Genomic DNA, 16,832 nt, shown 5'->3' with positions numbered 1-16,832 from the left:
TGAAAAACGGTAATGAAAGCCAGCTATCCAAATTGCACCACCTACTCTGGCAAAAGGGCATAAAAGAACACAAACAGAAACCAGAAAGGAGAAAATCTATTTTTAAAAATCAATTTGAACGTCATCACCACCTGAAATGTATCACAAAAGCATGTTTTAGATGTGCATGCTTTTTCTGTTTTTGTTGTTGTTGAGACGGAGTCTCACTCTGTTACCAGGCTGGACTGCAGCGGCGCAATCTCGGCTCACTGCAACCTCCCCCTCCCAGGTTCAAGCTATTCTCCTGCCTCTGCCTCCTGAGTAGCTGGCACTACAGGCACACACTACAATGCCTGGCTAATTTTTGTATTTTTAGTGGAGACGGGGTTTCACCATGTTGGCCAGGATGGTCTCAATCTCCTGACCTCGTGATCTCCTCGCCTCAGCCTCCCAAAGTGCTGGGATTACAGACAGGAATCACGCGCCCAGCCCCATGCTTTTTCTTAAATTGCATTGGATTCTCTAAAATCATTCTCTTGACATACAGGGTCCCTTTCTTCTCGATGACTAATTGCTCCATCCTGGCATAAATAGAGAAGCCTTTAAAATCCGCTTTTACCCCGTCTCAAGCATTGTCGCTTGACTGGGTAGAGACAGTCTGAATTAATAGGGACAAACACAATACAGACAGAGTGTCTTTACCTCACCAGGAGGAATGCCCACACAAATCCTGTCAACAGCAGGCTTCCGCTTCCTTCTATATATCTGCAACAAACAAAATGTAAACATTCGTGAGCCTCAGTGACTCACAGCTCTCCCAAGCAACTGTGGAAAGCAGGAGTATAAACCACATACACCACAACATAAGACTTGTCAATAAGCCTAAGCCATAGGCATATCTGATGTGCTAAGAGCCTAGGTCTGTGTTTGTCGCAACTGGCTTCTGAATGATTCTGAAGCTCAAAATAAAAGTGAACTTAAACTTTTTAACCTGTCTTTTTAGAACCATATTGTTCATTAATATCTACATAATTTTTCATTTATTCAACATATATATGTGTTGCAGGTATTTTAAAAATTAAATTCCACAGAGTAGAAATTTGTAATAAAAATATTGCAAATACTATACAGATTACAAAAAAGTAAAATTTGGAGATGCTGGCATCTGGAGAGCTGATATAGACCCTCTTGGGCACTGGCAATAGAGCAGCTTTTTGGACTATGAAACTCAAAATCAACCATTTATTCTCCCTACCTCAGTTTTGACTAGATATACAATACTAGTATGTTTTAACAACTAACACATAAATGTAAGCATATAAAACCAATATATTCAAGAACGGGAATTCATATTACAAAAGTATTCTCAGTAAGAATTCTTTAAGAAGTCTCCATGGTGTTTTTAAAATAAAACCAACAGAACCTTGGTACAGATGTACATTTTGGGAACATATGCCCTTTTATTAAGCAAGTCAGCAAACTGCAGGGTTACAGCACATAAAGCTGAAAAAAAACTGAAGGTGAGCTATTGTAACCTTTACACTCTCACCTTCGTCAACTCCTTGATTTCTAAGATGTCATTCTGGCCTCCACCATCAAGAATTCTCTGTCTTTCCCGCCTCACATCTTCATCTTCATCATTCAGAGGAGGGAGCTTTGCATTTACAGGTCTTAGGGGGGAAAAATAAGACAACTGAACCTTTCAAACTATTTTTCAGGACAAAGATTCAGTCTCTAACGGAGTATCATAAAACCCACTCGCCACAGTTTCCAGGATGGGCAGGGAGGGGCTGTGGGATGCCCGCGCCAGGAAAATCAGTTTTATCACATATTTTGAGTTCGGTTCAATCCAACCCCCGTTGGTGAGTGTTTCCCTGTGCGCTTCCCCTGTGACCCTCAGCCACGTGCTCCATGGGTTCTAAGACAAAGCTCACCTGGGCCTGATGAAGAATCTGTACTGGATCAGAACAGTAATGAGGAAGAACACCACCCCTTCCACAGCCATGGCGAAGAGGTTTCGTCCCACCAAGTCCCAAGATAATGGTGACACAAAGCGGTTCTCCCCTAGTAGACATAATGCAGAGATCCAGTCAGAATGGAGGGATCAAAAACCATGGCCCTTCCTCAAATTTGGGTCTATGTTCCTAAAAATTCACCAATCTTCCAATAAACACCAATGGCTATCACCCATGACAAAGAGGAAAAAAAAAGTAACAAGCGAATGATCACTTTCCAAGTCTGATATGGGAAAACATTTTATGGCCCAGTAGCAATCAGAATTTCAGAGCTAATGTGTATTAGATTTGTGACTTCACCGAAGATATCTAGTATTTTTTTAATGAAACATGCCAAAAATCCTTTTAAAAAGGCAAACAACCCAAGTAATTTTTACAGTATTTTTAAGAAATTCTAAGTTTTAGTAATAAGAAATATTAGCACTTTAAGCAGATGCTCCTTTCAGGAGCATATATCCTAATGAATCAATTTAATCACTAGATTCCATTAAATCTAGTTCCATGTAAATATTCCTTACATTTCTTATATATCTCCTTTGTACCCCAAGTTGGAAAAAGCCCCTCTTCTATGACCACTAAATAGTATGGCCCATTTGACTATATTAGCTAGTGGATGAATAATAATCATATGGCTACAGGAGAAATATTTTTAACCATTCTAAATGTAGAAAAAGATGTAATACATTATCATTTTATAGACTGTGTAAAAGATAATATATGACCTCATCTGCAGACACATGATTCGCCTAATAGATCCAAAGTTAGCATCTTTCCTTCTGATTCCCTGACCTTCTAATTCTCAAAGCTGTGGTTTGACTTTTCCAGGGCATCTGACCAACCCAGTCAGTGGCATGAGCCAATGGATCCAAGCAAATGCCACTATTTTCCTTACCTTCAAAACTGCCCTTTCACTTTTCTCAATGCTATTGGAGACACAGACAAATGATTGTGTCACAAAACCCATGCCACAACCAGCTGTGTTGGCATGAGCCCTATCACTGGGCATGGGGGTGGGGGAACATCCTGTGCTTAGTCACCTGCTTCTTTCCAAAACAAAGTCCAGGGTACCAAGGCCTATGCAGAGTGCCATCCCCATTAAAGCATCCTACAACCACTGCTTCACTCACCAAACCTTTCCAGGGCATCAGCCATTGCCTGGTTTTTCACCATGTCAATGAGCCCTCGTCCCAGGCAAAAATGTGGGAAGATCAAGAACACAGACTTCAGGATATCATTGATATTATTCAGCTTCTAAAATAAAAAGAAAAGGGAGGGAAGGGAGGGCGAGGGAGAAGAAATGGAAGTCATTCATGGTTTATCCTAAAAATGTATCAAATTCTGAAATATGGGAGTGAAGAAAAATTTGATTCTCTAGGGACAAACTGGACCTTTTAATTCAGATACCAATGAAATAGCAGCAGGCATAGTGGATGATATGTGGCAATAAAATTCTCTTCTTTAGAAAATCTGGAGAAATGGTCTGAGTGTGGAGAAATCATGAATAAAGCTTAGAAACAGCCTATATTTAATCAGAAGCAAATCCATTAAAAATCCCTTAGCATTTTAAAAGCAAATTGCTCATGTCTGGGTCAATATTTGAGTTTCAGGATTTTGTCAGAATTTTAGAAATTCTTCTCAAATACATCAGAACGTATGACCCCAAAAGACAACAGTGGCCAAATATCTAGCAACTGAGTAAGGGGCTATATGCTGGATGCACTGTGCTAGGGCATGGGAGAGGCAAAAGTTAGTAAGAAACAGACTCCACTCCGAGTAGGAAAAGTATGTAAACAGGAAATTACCATGTAAGTGGATGTGCACTGTACTGGAGGCATGGACTGAGGACTCTGAGAGCACAGAGAAAAGAGAGAACACCTCCCAGCAGGTAAGGAAAGCTTCACATTTAAGCTAAATCTTGAAGGGTAAGAGATGTACTACTGGACCCTGTGACAGAAGAAGGGCATTTCAAACCAGGCTTACAGGAGCACGGTGGTTGGGGACAACTCATCTGAAGCTTACAGCTGGGGAAAGGGTGTGGTGGGTACGGACAGGAAGAGTTGTGCATCTGTAAAAGGCCTTGTGTGCTGTGTTTGGACAAAGGCAATGCCAACCGGAATGGAGAGGAAGCCTTATTTTAGAGGTCCATACCTGGAAGAACTGACAACACAACCAGTCGAATGTGGGAAATCTGCAACAGCAAAGCAAGCATCTAGGATAACTCTAAGAGCCAGCTTGGGCAACCGAGTGGATGGTAGTGCCACTGAGTGTGACAGGGATGGTAAGAAAAGCATTATGTTCCAGGGGCGAAGAAAACTAGGACATGTCCAGTTTGGAGTATCTATATACTATCTAAATGGAGCACTCCACTAGGCAAGTGAGAATGTGAGATTAGAGTTCAAGGTTATGAACAAGGCTAAAGGCGTAGATCTTAGAGATAACAATAAAAACACCAAGAGGGGTGATGGTAAAAGTCTTGGGATTGAATGGCGTCACCCAGATCTCATGTGCAAAGTGGAAGGCAGAGGAGCTACTCTTGGTAAAAGCAACACTGAAAAAAGAAAGAAAAAAAAAAACTGTCAAAAGAAACTGAAAGGCTTGACCAGCAAAATGTACGGCACAGCAAGAAAGAAAGGTGCTTTGCCTTCTCGGGGAAGACAGACTCTGAAGAAAGGACAAGGCAGTCAGCAGCGTCAATGCCACTGACAAGTAGAATAAGATCACAATTAAACACTGTCCTCTGGCTCCCAGAGATGCTCATCCCAGCAGGAGTGTTCTCTCTGCATGACTCACATTGTCGGTGAAGAGCTCCAACACAAAGGTGGCCACGCTGCCATTGATGCCGATGAAGAGGTTCACGCTGGTGAGCACCACATAGGCTGTGCTGGGGATCTTGAACACGAAGGAGGCTGGGTACATGAGAGGTGTGATTGACCACCTGGTGAGACACAAAAAGGTAAGTGTCTACTGAGTCCCCTGTCCTCCTTCTGACACTGGGCACCAAATGCCTTATCCACTGTGCAGTTCCCTCACTCAGAGGTGACTTACCCATACAGCAGAAGTAGAAGGGCTAGCACAGGCAGGTTGGTGGAGGACACATAGGACTTCTGCTGGAAGCAGATGAAGATGATAATGACCAGTGTGGCAGGGACAACGTAATTGCACTAAAAGTGAAAATAAAGACATACAGTTTACCCCTAAATCAAATACACAATGCATCACACAAGTCTTCACCATCATTAGACAAGAAGGGGCAGATAAACATATTGGAAAGTAACTCTGAATTAATGAAGCCACATAAACTATTAATCAAAATACCGGACAATACACTTTGACAAGCATTTTCCCCTTGGCTGATTTTATAAGCTACATGCCCTTTCTGTCTTTCCAACAGCCAAGCCAAGGTGTCACGCTCAGTAAACTGAACGATGGATTCCCAGTCAGAGTAATTTCAATTTCACAGGCAGCAAATAAGCTTCCATTCTTCTTCCCGAAGATGATTGTCTGTTTCATCATTAATGCTATATTACAGTCTGCCCAAGTTCAATCTCACATGTAATCTATTTATGAGGTAACTGCTCATAACATGAATGTCAGAATTGTTTCATCGCACTGAGAATAATTTTAAAGTCTGTCCTGACAGTGTATCAAGCAGTAAAATGCAGAAATAAAGACTTGACGATAGGACAATTATGAGAATTCATAGCTGGCAGAGCAAAGCACAGGCAGGGAAGTGATAGTGGGCTTGTTAGCTGCTAGAAGAACTGCAGCTTCTGACTACAGGACTCTGCCTCAGTCCTGTGCTACTTGATGTGTTTATCAACAACTTAGATGAAGACATGCTTCTAGCAAATTTCAGGAGCTACAGATAATACCCAGGAAGATAAGAGATGGGTTCAGGGACTTGACCTTTCATCTCTGAATCACCTATGCCTGGCATAAGTCAGACACATAGCATTCAGTCTGTGTTTACTGACTGGAGTAATTACTGAATCAAGCTAAAACAAAAATAAAACACATGTAATTTAATATGGATAAATATAAAGTTTAGGTTCAAAAAAAATGAATTTGTATAGAATGAAGGAGACCCGAATTTCACAATCATTTGTGTGAAATGGAGGTTTTTGGTTTACCACTAAGTTGCCAGTAAGACAGTGCTCCTTCCAAAATGCAAAGTCTTTGTGCTGTAGGAATAGAAGTGTGGGCTAAAGATTAACTCCCTCTAGGCTCATAACCATTCAGACCACAGCCTGAACACGAGGTTAATTCTTGGCTTTGCTTTTGAAACGGGACATTAACAATATAGAGCATGGCCATACAAGGACAATCGGATCAGAAGAGTGACAAAGTCTAAGAGCCTTGGTATGAACAGCAAAGACCTCATCATCATCTCCACCATCACTGCTCACATTTGTACAGTGCTTTGGAGGTTACAAGGTATATTCTCATATATCATCTTATCTGGGGAATACTCAGGTTAAATGAGAGTATGAGAGTTGTTTTTAAATATTCAGGGACTTGTTCAGTGGGAGAAGAATTACATTTGCTCTATGTAGCTTATAGTTAATGGAAGTTACAGGAAGATATATTTCAACTGTACTTTACAACAATTAGAACTTTAGAATTCCTTCAAGTCCCCCATATTGGTCAACATAGAAGCAATATATTGTAGCTGGCACAAAAACATATTTGCAATGGATGGATAAGCTGCTGATAAAATGTATAGAGTTTTCAAATGACAGATGGCTTTCCTAGTAAGGCAAAGAACATTCTGACTCTGGAGGTTAAAACCCATCAGAAAAATTAGAGGCATTGACTTGGAGTTTTGACTTGCATCTCTCTGATTCTTGCAGCAGTGGTATTAATTTTCATCATTGTGTATAGATTTTTCCCTCTGGTGTGACATGAACTCTGGTACCCAACGCTGTGTTTGGTGTCATGAAAGTGATCACCTGCCTCTGGCTTTTCCTTTTTCATATATCTTTAGAGTAGCTGGAACATTTCCTGAAGATAGCCAGGGCTCTTTCCTTCTTATCCCTGTCAATCCATGGCCCTGAGAGACATTACAAAGATACAGCAGGCCTGTGTCCTTACCATATCCCAGACAAAATTAGAGAGCCAGTAGATGACAGGCTTCACGCCACTGATGAACTGTAGGTGTTTTGCTTTGCTGACCCGCTCCTGGATCAGGAATACGACAAAGCTGGCTGGGACGAAGGACATCGCAAAGATGACACAGATGGACACAAGGACATCCACTGATGTGGTCATCCTGGAAAGAAAAAGGGTGTGAAAATCTGAGGGGTCTTTGATGCAATTGGGGCTCAATCAGCGAGGACACGGACACACGGACACACAGACACACACAGATATGTGAGGCACAGCCCAAGGAAAAACATCTGTTCACCAGACACATTTTATTCAGGGTTAAGATGATTATTTTTAAGTCAAAAAATATGACAATGTAAATGCCAAACTGATACTACTGAGGTCAAGTTGTGATACCACTGCCACAATAAAACTATTGAAGGAAGTCAGAGTGGTTAATGGTATTCACTTTGGTCCACTGTTCGTGACCTTGTAAGAGTAGTAAGTTGTAAATTTTCACACACAACTAGTGTGTGAACTAGGACTAGTGGGGCTTGAAAACTAAATGAGAACAGAAATATTACTGTGCAACTACTCAAATAAATTAATTTTTTCTGGCTGTAAATCAACTTGAAAATAACAGTATGTAGCCTATTGATTTAACACATACAAAAATTTTAACAGATTCTTATAAGAAGAATGGTCTTATAAGCCCATTACACGGGGTCTTGGTATAAAGATCCTAGTGTCCTATATTAGTATCCTGTAGGAGTTAAGCAGAAACAGGAACTGCCATGCTCCATGTACAGGAAAGGCATCTAATGTGTGCTAAATATCAACTCTGTGCTGAGTGCTGGGCTTGGCAATTTACATGAATTGCCTCAGTTAATATCATACATCTATAAAGTTTAGAGACCAGATTCAAACCCAGATCTGTATGACTCCAAAGCCTGCATACTTTAAAAACTAGCTCATCCTGGCTTTAAACTTCTCTCTCTCTTTCTCTCTCTCTCTCTCACACACACACACACACGCACACACACACACAGCTTAACTTAGGAATTAAAGATACAAGCTAATAAAAACATATTCCACCAAGTTTAAAACAGTGGTTTTTAAACAAATCAAACTGATTAAACACTTATAATTAAATTATAATTTACTTAACAATTTTTGAACTCACTTTATATGAATTCACTAAATGTTATGATTTTTACATATCAGTATCATTTTCTCTTCTGCAGTTCAAGAAGCCCAACCAGCCAATTCGTAAACTTATCACTTCTGCCCAGAGCCTGGATCAACCCAGATTTATCATAATGTAATGGTCTCTGCAGCTGTTCCCCTACGATGAGCTTCATATTTTTCTGCCCTCCTCCATGACCCTCTCCTTGCCGCACTCCATCCATTCAGACACAGCTACACTTACAGAGCCACCTCTGAGAGCTGCTGTTTGGTGAGATTCAGGGGATGATTGAAAGCAGTAATTCCATAATGGCTAGGGTTCTCTCCCTTTTGCAGGTTGGCCCGGAGAATGGCATTGTTGATCACATTCAGAAAAGAGCTGATTGCATGCCAGCCCTTGTTATTGAACCACACCTGAAAGAAAACATACCAGGTACAAGGTAATGCCCCCAAACCCTCCTCCTGCAGGCAGGTGCACACACACCAACCATGCACATAAACCTCAGAAAGAAATTCTAGTCACGTACCAAAGCAAAACACTATGATCAGAGAACATGGCGAAGAAATTACAGTGTACAGGACACAGTGATCACTGACTATGTGGGTAGGCACTGTGGGGAGGACCTTGTACCTTTAACTCATTGAATTCTCACAACAGTTTAGAGAGAGCCATGATTATTGTCTCCATTTCACAGATGAGGGAACTGAGGCTTAGATAGGTTAAGTGACTTAGTCAAGGTTACCTGGTATGTCTGGTGGCAAAGCAAATTCTCTGAATCACTACACTATACTGTACTGCCTCGCTGGTAAAGCTAACAGTTTGCTCTTTTCTGTTCTGAATGCCCCTGCCAACTTTACCATGAGTTCAAAGTGCTCCGGGAAACATAAGGATTATTGCTCATCAAAAAGCTACTAGAACAAAGACAGTGGTTTACCTTGACATTATTTTTGGTGTCCAGTCCTGTCATAAACCTTCCCAAGCTGTTGAGAAATCGATCTGCAGAACTGTCCTGTAAACAACAGAAACCTGCCTCAGTTGTGACTGTTCACATAGATAAGGGGCAACAGTCAACCTGGAACCTGTGGACAACAGGACGGCCCTGTGAAGCTCAATGCCACTACTACCTTGTTCACTGAAATTACATGTGAAGCCATTAAATAAACGGCTCCTGAGAACCAAGTGACCAGAAATCTACAACAGTGATGCTGCCATGATGCCACCAGTCTAGAAGGAATCACAGAGAAATCCAGGGATGCAAAGCCCCAAGATTTTAATGTCTGGTTATCACGGTGGGGTGAGGACTCCTCCAAGTGCTCCACCGGCATCATCTGAAGAGCCAGAATCATGCTCCGCCTGCAGATGTGCCAGATACATGGGTCCATCACTCAAAAGCAGAGCTGTGGATTCTAGGACTATCACTGGTGTCCACAATCCTAGGGTGCATTTTATCGGAGCCCCTTAATTCTCACTTAAAAATGGGAAACTTGAGACAGAGAGAAATGAAGTGAGTACTTATCAGGTCCTGCAGACCAGCCTGCCAGCTTCAAAAAGAAAATGATTCATTTCCTATTTAGTCAGTGATTGTTTCAGCAAAGTAGGTTGGAAACCCAGTTTATTTACCAACTGGCCAAATTTGTAAAACTGGTTGTTCTGAGACCTTTTTTTGAGACGGAGTCTTGCCCTGTCACCCAGGCTGGAGCACAGTGGCACCATCTTGGCTCACTGCAACCTCCACCTCCCGGGTTCAAGCAATTCTCCCACCTCAGCCTCCCAAGTAGCTGGGATTATAGTCGCACACCACCATGCCCGGCTAATTTTTGTATTTTTTTTAAGTAGAGACAGGGTTTCACCATGTTGGCTAGGCTGGTCTCAAACTCCTGACCTTGTGATCCGCTCACCTCGGCCTCCCAAAGTGCTGGAATTACAGGCATACGCCACCACACCTGGCCGCTGAGAGCTTTTAAACCTCTGAATTTTTAAAAAATATTTTTTGAGACGGAGTTTTGCTCTTGTTGCCCAGGCTGGAGTGCAATGTGCGATCTCAGCTCACTGCAATCTCTGCCTACAGGGTTCAAGCGATTCTCCTGCCTCAGCCTCCCAAGTAGCTGGGATTACAGGTGTATGCCACCAATAGCCCAGCTTTTTTTTTTTTTTTTTTTTTTTTTTTTTTTTGTATTTTCAGTAGATACGGGGTTTCACCATGTTGGCCAGGCTGGTCTCGAACTCCTGACCTCAAGTGATCCACTCACTTCCGCCTCCCAAAGTGCTAGGATTACAGGCATGAGCCATGGCACCTGGCCTCTGGATTTGTTTTTGACCTACACTTTTAAATGTACAACTAAGTAATTCAGTTTTGTCTGGCTCAAATCACTAAATGCCAAAGATGGCTCTGTATGCCAACATATTCAGAACAATGAGCTGCCAGGTGATCCATTTAACCTGCCAACTACTCCTACATCCCAGCAGCTACACGCCCATTTTTCTGATACGTCTCATGATAGATATTGTACCTTGGCCAGCTTTAGGTGTTTCTTCATTTGTTTGATGGCATCATTAACTTCTTGACTCGGAGGAAGTGCTTGAGTATTACTGACACCCAGGGAAAACCCGCCATACCTAAAAGAACAGCCTGACATTAAAACCCAGACAGCGGGGTGCATATACCACTCAGCAGCAGACTCAGTGCGAGTGTGGACAAGGTTCACTGAGTCAAATTCCTATTCAAAGGAGGGCTAAATTTTGCCTCAGAGAAGTTACACGTCAGCTTCCTCTAATAAATGCTGGCAATCTCTTAACTCCCATGGTTTCTGCCCAGCAGGGAGGACCTGGCCTGATTACACACACAGTTAGATAGCTGAGACATCGAGGAAAGAATGGTGTTTCATCTCACAGATGCTCCTCCGACCCAGTGACTCGGGCGTGAACGTGGGTCTGGAGGCAAGCAGATGGGAAGTTGGGAGAGTGGGAACCCTGCACTGTCCAGAGTAGGCTACACTGGCCTTATACGCAGGTCCCGGCTCCTTTCTAGCCTGAGGGCTATTATAGGGGACCTGCGTCTGCTCTGCCCAGAGATCCAAGGGTCCTGGCCCTTGGGGAAAAGGCAGACAGAAAAGGTGGAAATCAGTAACAAGGAGCCTTCGGGCCCCCTGAGGTAGCCACATCAGCTATCTCATTTTTCATGATGGACAAACTGGCCTCTAGAATTCTTCCGTCCCCAGTCCCACCTGTTCCTTCAAAACCCAGATGGAAAAATGGGTTGAAATACAGTGCAAACAGATGGTTTTGGTGCTTCTTATTTCCTCTAAGATCTTCTTAGTCCCTTGCTACATGCCTAGAAATTGTCCTTGAGTCCTTAAGAAGCCTTGAGAATCTGGTTTGGGGGGAAAGTACACGTAGGTATTCCCCTCACAACACTACTTACTTGAACTCCCTAGACACCCACAGGAGATTTCTGATTCTCCTCAAGGAAATCAGTACATCAGATATTTCAGAGGCCTCTGGAGGGGCCACTAGGCACTGAGCTACGATGCTCTAGGCAGAAGCTCTATAAAGCAGACCTAATCTAAATCTGTCTGTGCCCGTGTGCTCCACACGTTCACAGGGCTTCTGTCCTCCTTACGGTGAGGTGGCACCCGTTGAGTGTGTGAGTGACAAACAATCTCCAAAGCTTTCTTCAATCCAAGACACCTACAACACCATCCTCCTCCTGAGCTAAAGGTGCCAGAAAGACAGCAACTTACCTAAACTCATTCACCCAGATCTTGTTCTTTAAGCTGCAGAGACAAAGAAACAAAAAATCAGTTCAAAGAAAGCACTGAGCCTATTCCTGATGATGCAAAAGGAGTAAATACCCACCTGAGGATATAAGGAAGGGACAGAAATAATCCTAGAATCAGGCTGGCCTTGTAGGGTTGTGCCAGAGAAAAGAAGCCTGTGCTCAGGCCTCTTCCAGCCTTGTCTCCATCATAAGTACCCTATTACCTACATGAGAATCAGGCCTTGGGTTAAACCAATTTACAAACCACCTTATAAACCAAGATGTAAGTGAACTAGAAGCTTTTTCTTTCTTTTTTTTTTTTTTTTTTTTTTTGGAGATGGTTTCGCTCTTGTTGCCCAGGCTGGAGTGCAATGGCGCGACCTCAGCTGACTGCAACCTCCGCCTCCCGGGTTCAAGCAATTCTCCTGCCTCAGCGTCCCAAGTAGCTGGGATTACAGGCACGTGCCACCACGCCCAGCTTATTTTGTATTTTTAGTAGAGACGGAGTTTCCCCATGTTGGCCAGGCTGGTCTTGAACTCCTGACCTCAAGTGATTCACCCGCCTTGGCCTCCCAGAGTGCTAGGATTACAGGCGTGAGCCACTGTGCCCGGCCTAGAAGCTTTTTCAATTAACAATAATATTTCAATTGTGGATGACATACGGAGAAGTTATGCTTCTTTCTTGGAAACTCATGGTCACTATCATTCCAGCATGCCCATGCCACTTAAAGGCACTGAGAAACTCCTAAGTGAAAGACCCCAACTGACCAAGTTGATGGGAAGGAAACCAGAACAAACATTTGCTGAGCTAAGCATTTAACACTAGGCTGCCATGTCCCGGAAAGCTAGACGGCTCTCCCAAGGCTCCACAGCCAAGGCAGGCTCCTAAACCTTCCCACGGCTCCCTCCATGAGACCACAAATTATCATGGAGTCCCCTATCAGAGAGTACCCAAGGCACTTTATGTACATCATTTAATTTAGTCCTCATAACAAACTTACAAGAGCAACATTAATATCACAATTTAGATAAACTAAGGCTTTAAAAGGATAACCAGTTACCTGGTCAAGTTGCTACTAAGTGGCAGAATTTGACTTTGAATCCATTTCTATTTTCATTCTAGACCAGGTTGCCTTAGCCTTGAAGCTGACAACTGAATGTTCACAGTCCCTCTCATCATCTTTTCTAGTTTGGGATAATATCCTAAACTTCCGATAGATGGAATCAGGCCATAATCTGGCACTTCCTCCACTGTTCCAGTCTGTTATTTGTAGGTCTTTAATTCCTCTAATTAGTAATAATACGGCAGGGGACAAGTTTAGTAAAAAGTCACCTTTTGGCTATGATCTGCACATACGTCTTCACCAGATAATCCGAAATGTTTCTTCCCGTCAGGTCCTGAAGGATATCTGCAGTGTTTTGTTTTCTCTGTCATCACATGAAAACCAAGCATACGGGTCTTTATAGACAAGAATTGAAACAGAAAACAAATCAAGGACAACAGTGACCATGTCCACAGCGCGACCGGAAACCTGACTACAGGCCCCAGACACTGCCCTCAGTCAACCAGCACCGAGACTTGGTTCACCTTACTCCTCGGCACTGGTAATTCACTTACACCAAGCCAAGGTCTTTCCCAAGAATTTATTCTGAACATCTAACAATAAACATTGAAATGAAATTCTTTGTAGTCAAGAGATTTTTAGGAAGCATCATCATTCCCTATGCCTAATAAATCTTTTGTTCATCGGAGTTATACCGATGACTAGATTAGCTGTTATTTTATTCATTTTATTTTTTGAGACGGAGTCTCACTGTGTTGCCCAGGCTGGAGTGCAGTGGCACGATTTTGGCTCACTGCAACCTCCACCTCCCAGGTTCAAGCAATTCTCCTGCCTCAGCCTCCCAAGTAACTGGGATTACAGGCACATGCCTCCATGTCTGGCTAATTTCTGTATTTTTAGTAGAGACAGGGTTTCGCCACATTGGCCAAGCTGGTTCGAACTCCTGACCTCAGGTGATTCGTCCGCCTCAGCATCCCAAAATACTGAGATTACAGGTGTGAGCCACCCTGCACCTGGCCTAGCTATTATTTTAAAGAGTGGTAACCAAGACTTATTTTAGTTCTTGTACTCATTTAGAATTGCCTGTCCTCACCCTGCAATTTGGATGCTGATAAAAGCAGCAGAGAGCTATCATAAGCACTCCTCTTCCTGAAATTCTCAAAAAAAAAAAAAGTCTCAGGACTCCTTCCCAAACAGAGTCTCCAAGAATGCCAGAGTTGACAAGATCCACAGGAGTTTTCTGATCCAGCCTCCCTAATTCAGAGGTGAAGAAACAGGTCCAGGGAGTTAAAGTGGCCTGTCAAAGGCTACCAACTCATTTGTTGCAGAGCCAAGATTGGAAGCCAGGCCTGTCACAGTCTGTCCTGTGACTTCACTGCTGTGGGAGAGGCATGGGCACAGTGTGGTCCAAACCCTCTCCCCTCAAAACTCACATGCTTTTTCCTATGACAAGAAGCAAGTTAAAGACTGAAACAGGGCTGGGCTCTCACCTGTAATCAGGGGTAAACAGGTGGCTCTCACCCGTAATCCCAGCACTTTGGGAGGCCGAGGCGGGTGGATCACCTGAGGTCAGGAGTTCCAGATCAGCCTAGCCAACATGGCGAAACCCCATCTCTACTAAAAACACAAAAATCAGCCGGACATGGTGGTGCGTGCCTGTAATCCCAGCTACTTTGGAGGCTGAGGCAGGAGACTCGCTCGAACCTGGGAGGGGGAGGTTGCAGTGAGCCAAGATCATGCCACTGCACTCCAGCCTGGGCAACAGAGCAAGACTCCACCTCAAAGAAAAAGAGAAAAAAGACAGACCCTCCCAACATGGCATCTCACTCATTCCTGCTTCCAAGCAGAAGCTACCAGCCCACCCTCTACCCCTTCTGCCCAGTCACACCCTGAAAGTGACGTACTTGCGGAGGAGGCAGCCCCCCTGCCCCTGGGGGACACACGGGCAGCATCTTCTTGATTTTGTCGCTGCTACACTGGCATGCAGGTGAAGGATTCTGCATCGTCCAGTTCCCATTCTGGAAGAGGTCCTTGATGGTTTGGGGAACTGGGGCAGTGGTCCACTCTTCCTCCCCTGCCTGGCAGGGCATGTCTCTGCAAAGGGAAGACAGCAAGAGGAGGATTACCCGAGAGGGCCTGGCCTTTCTGTTGCCTCAGGAGCACAGGATCATTCCATAATGACCACAAACATGCATCTACTCCCTCACCATTTGGAAAAGACAAGCATGATCTCATTTGATTGCCTGATCCCACAACAGCCTTGTACACTGTGACATCATTTATATCATCATTATGTATCATCATTTTATACATAAGTAAAATAGAATGCAAAGAGGCCCTAAACGTTTACATACTGAACTCTGTTCAGTCCAATCAACCAACCATTTGCTCACACAACAAATATTCGTTGAGCATCTACTATGTGCCAGATGCTGTCCAGTATATTTGAGGGCCTAAGGTGACAATACCTGCCTTCATGGAGGTATATGGCCATGGAGGAGCCGAACAACAAATAAACTAATAAGATAATCTTAGATGGCCCAAAATAAAGCAAAATAAAAAGACAGTGATTGGGGAGAATGGACCTACTGAAGAGAAGATATTTCAGTCAAAACATAAACAATGATGGAGAACAAGCTGGTCAAAGATTTCACGAAAAGAACATAATGAGCAAAAGCGATGGCAAGTGCAGGAACAAAGGCCCTAGGAAGAAATGCGTTTCTATTTTTGAGGGATAACAGGAAGACAGCACGGCTGGAGTAGGATAAGCTACGAAGAAGAGTAATGATAAACGAGGAGGAAAAGAGCCAGATGACAGAGGCCTGGGAAACAGTCTGGATCTTATGCTCGATGTGCTGAAAAATGAGTAGAGAGTGGCAAGATCCAATTTATGTTCTCAAATGAGTGGAGAATTGGGGGATGCCTGGGGTGAGAGTGCTCGGCACATAAAGAGCTAGGCTATCTACAAATTTTCCCTGGAGATAAGACACAAAGCCTTTAACCTTGTCTCCAGCTGTGAATTACTGTGGGACATCAGTAAGTTCCCTGCTCTTTTGGGGGCTTATTTTTTCCACTGGCAAAATAAAAGTTTAAAATGACTTGATTCAACAAGTCATTTCCAGTTCCCTTCCAGTTTCGGAATTCCACAATTTAAAGTAAAGCTACAGCGATTATTTCCTTATTATTAACTATTAAATATAATTGCCAGGCACGATGGCTCATGCCTGTAATCCCAGAACTTTGGGAGGCCAAGCCAGGTGGATCATTTTAAGTCAGGAGTTCCTGTCCAACATGGTAAAACTCCATCTCTACTAAAATTAGAAAAATTAGCCAGTGTGGTGGCACATGCTTGTAATCCCAGCTACTCAGGAGGCTGAGGCAGGAGAATCACTTGAACCTGGGAGGCAGAGGTGGCAGTGAGCCAGGATTGAGCCACTGCACTCCAGTCTGGGCGACAGAGCAAGACTCCATCTCAAAAAAAAAAAAAAAATATATATATATATATACACACACACACACACACACACACACATATTTTTAAACTATTTCTTATTGTTTTCTTACGTATTAAAAATTCAAATGAACAGTTTTCCAGATTGATCTCTAATTGTCTCCTTAAAGCACCTGAACTGACTGGAAAAGTCACACAAAGACACGCTGCCCTCCTGAAGCTCACACTCTGAACATTCAGAAGGGGACTGGCTGAGACAAATTTAAATACTGCTGAGACATGCTCCTGTCAAATT

The 16,832-nt window shown here is 43.2% G+C and overlaps 2 protein-coding genes across 3 annotated transcripts in view; one reads left to right on the top strand and one right to left on the bottom strand.

The window, feature by feature from the left end:
- Positions 1-13,703, top strand: part of NIPSNAP3B (nipsnap homolog 3B) — a 42,877-nt gene extending 29,174 nt beyond the window's left edge. The window contains exon 7 of the transcript XR_013405109.1: positions 13,418-13,703. The gene's annotated coding sequence lies outside the window, so the exon portion shown is untranslated. The remainder of the gene's footprint in view (positions 1-13,417) is intronic.
- ABCA1 (ATP binding cassette subfamily A member 1) overlaps positions 1-16,832 on the bottom strand; it is a 147,416-nt gene that overhangs the window by 10,300 nt on the left and 120,284 nt on the right. For both annotated transcript variants that reach the window (XM_015117158.3, XM_015117157.3), the window contains exons 31-43: positions 14,991-15,180; positions 13,356-13,450; positions 12,006-12,038; positions 10,776-10,881; positions 9,200-9,274; positions 8,509-8,678; positions 7,086-7,263; positions 5,040-5,155; positions 4,785-4,929; positions 3,122-3,245; positions 1,914-2,043; positions 1,529-1,649; positions 682-744 (exon numbers count right to left, since the gene is read on the bottom strand). In XM_015117158.3, coding sequence (XP_014972644.2) covers positions 682-744; positions 1,529-1,649; positions 1,914-2,043; positions 3,122-3,245; positions 4,785-4,929; positions 5,040-5,155; positions 7,086-7,263; positions 8,509-8,678; positions 9,200-9,274; positions 10,776-10,881; positions 12,006-12,038; positions 13,356-13,450; positions 14,991-15,180 — 1,546 coding nt within the window. The remainder of the gene's footprint in view (positions 1-681; positions 745-1,528; positions 1,650-1,913; positions 2,044-3,121; positions 3,246-4,784; positions 4,930-5,039; positions 5,156-7,085; positions 7,264-8,508; positions 8,679-9,199; positions 9,275-10,775; positions 10,882-12,005; positions 12,039-13,355; positions 13,451-14,990; positions 15,181-16,832) is intronic.

Source organism: Macaca mulatta, chromosome 15, assembly GCF_049350105.2.
Source record: "Macaca mulatta isolate MMU2019108-1 chromosome 15, T2T-MMU8v2.0, whole genome shotgun sequence".
NCBI classification, from domain to species: domain Eukaryota; kingdom Metazoa; phylum Chordata; class Mammalia; order Primates; family Cercopithecidae; genus Macaca; species Macaca mulatta.
The sequence above is the reverse complement of the archived record's forward strand: the minus strand, read 5'-3'. Positions and strand labels throughout refer to the sequence as shown.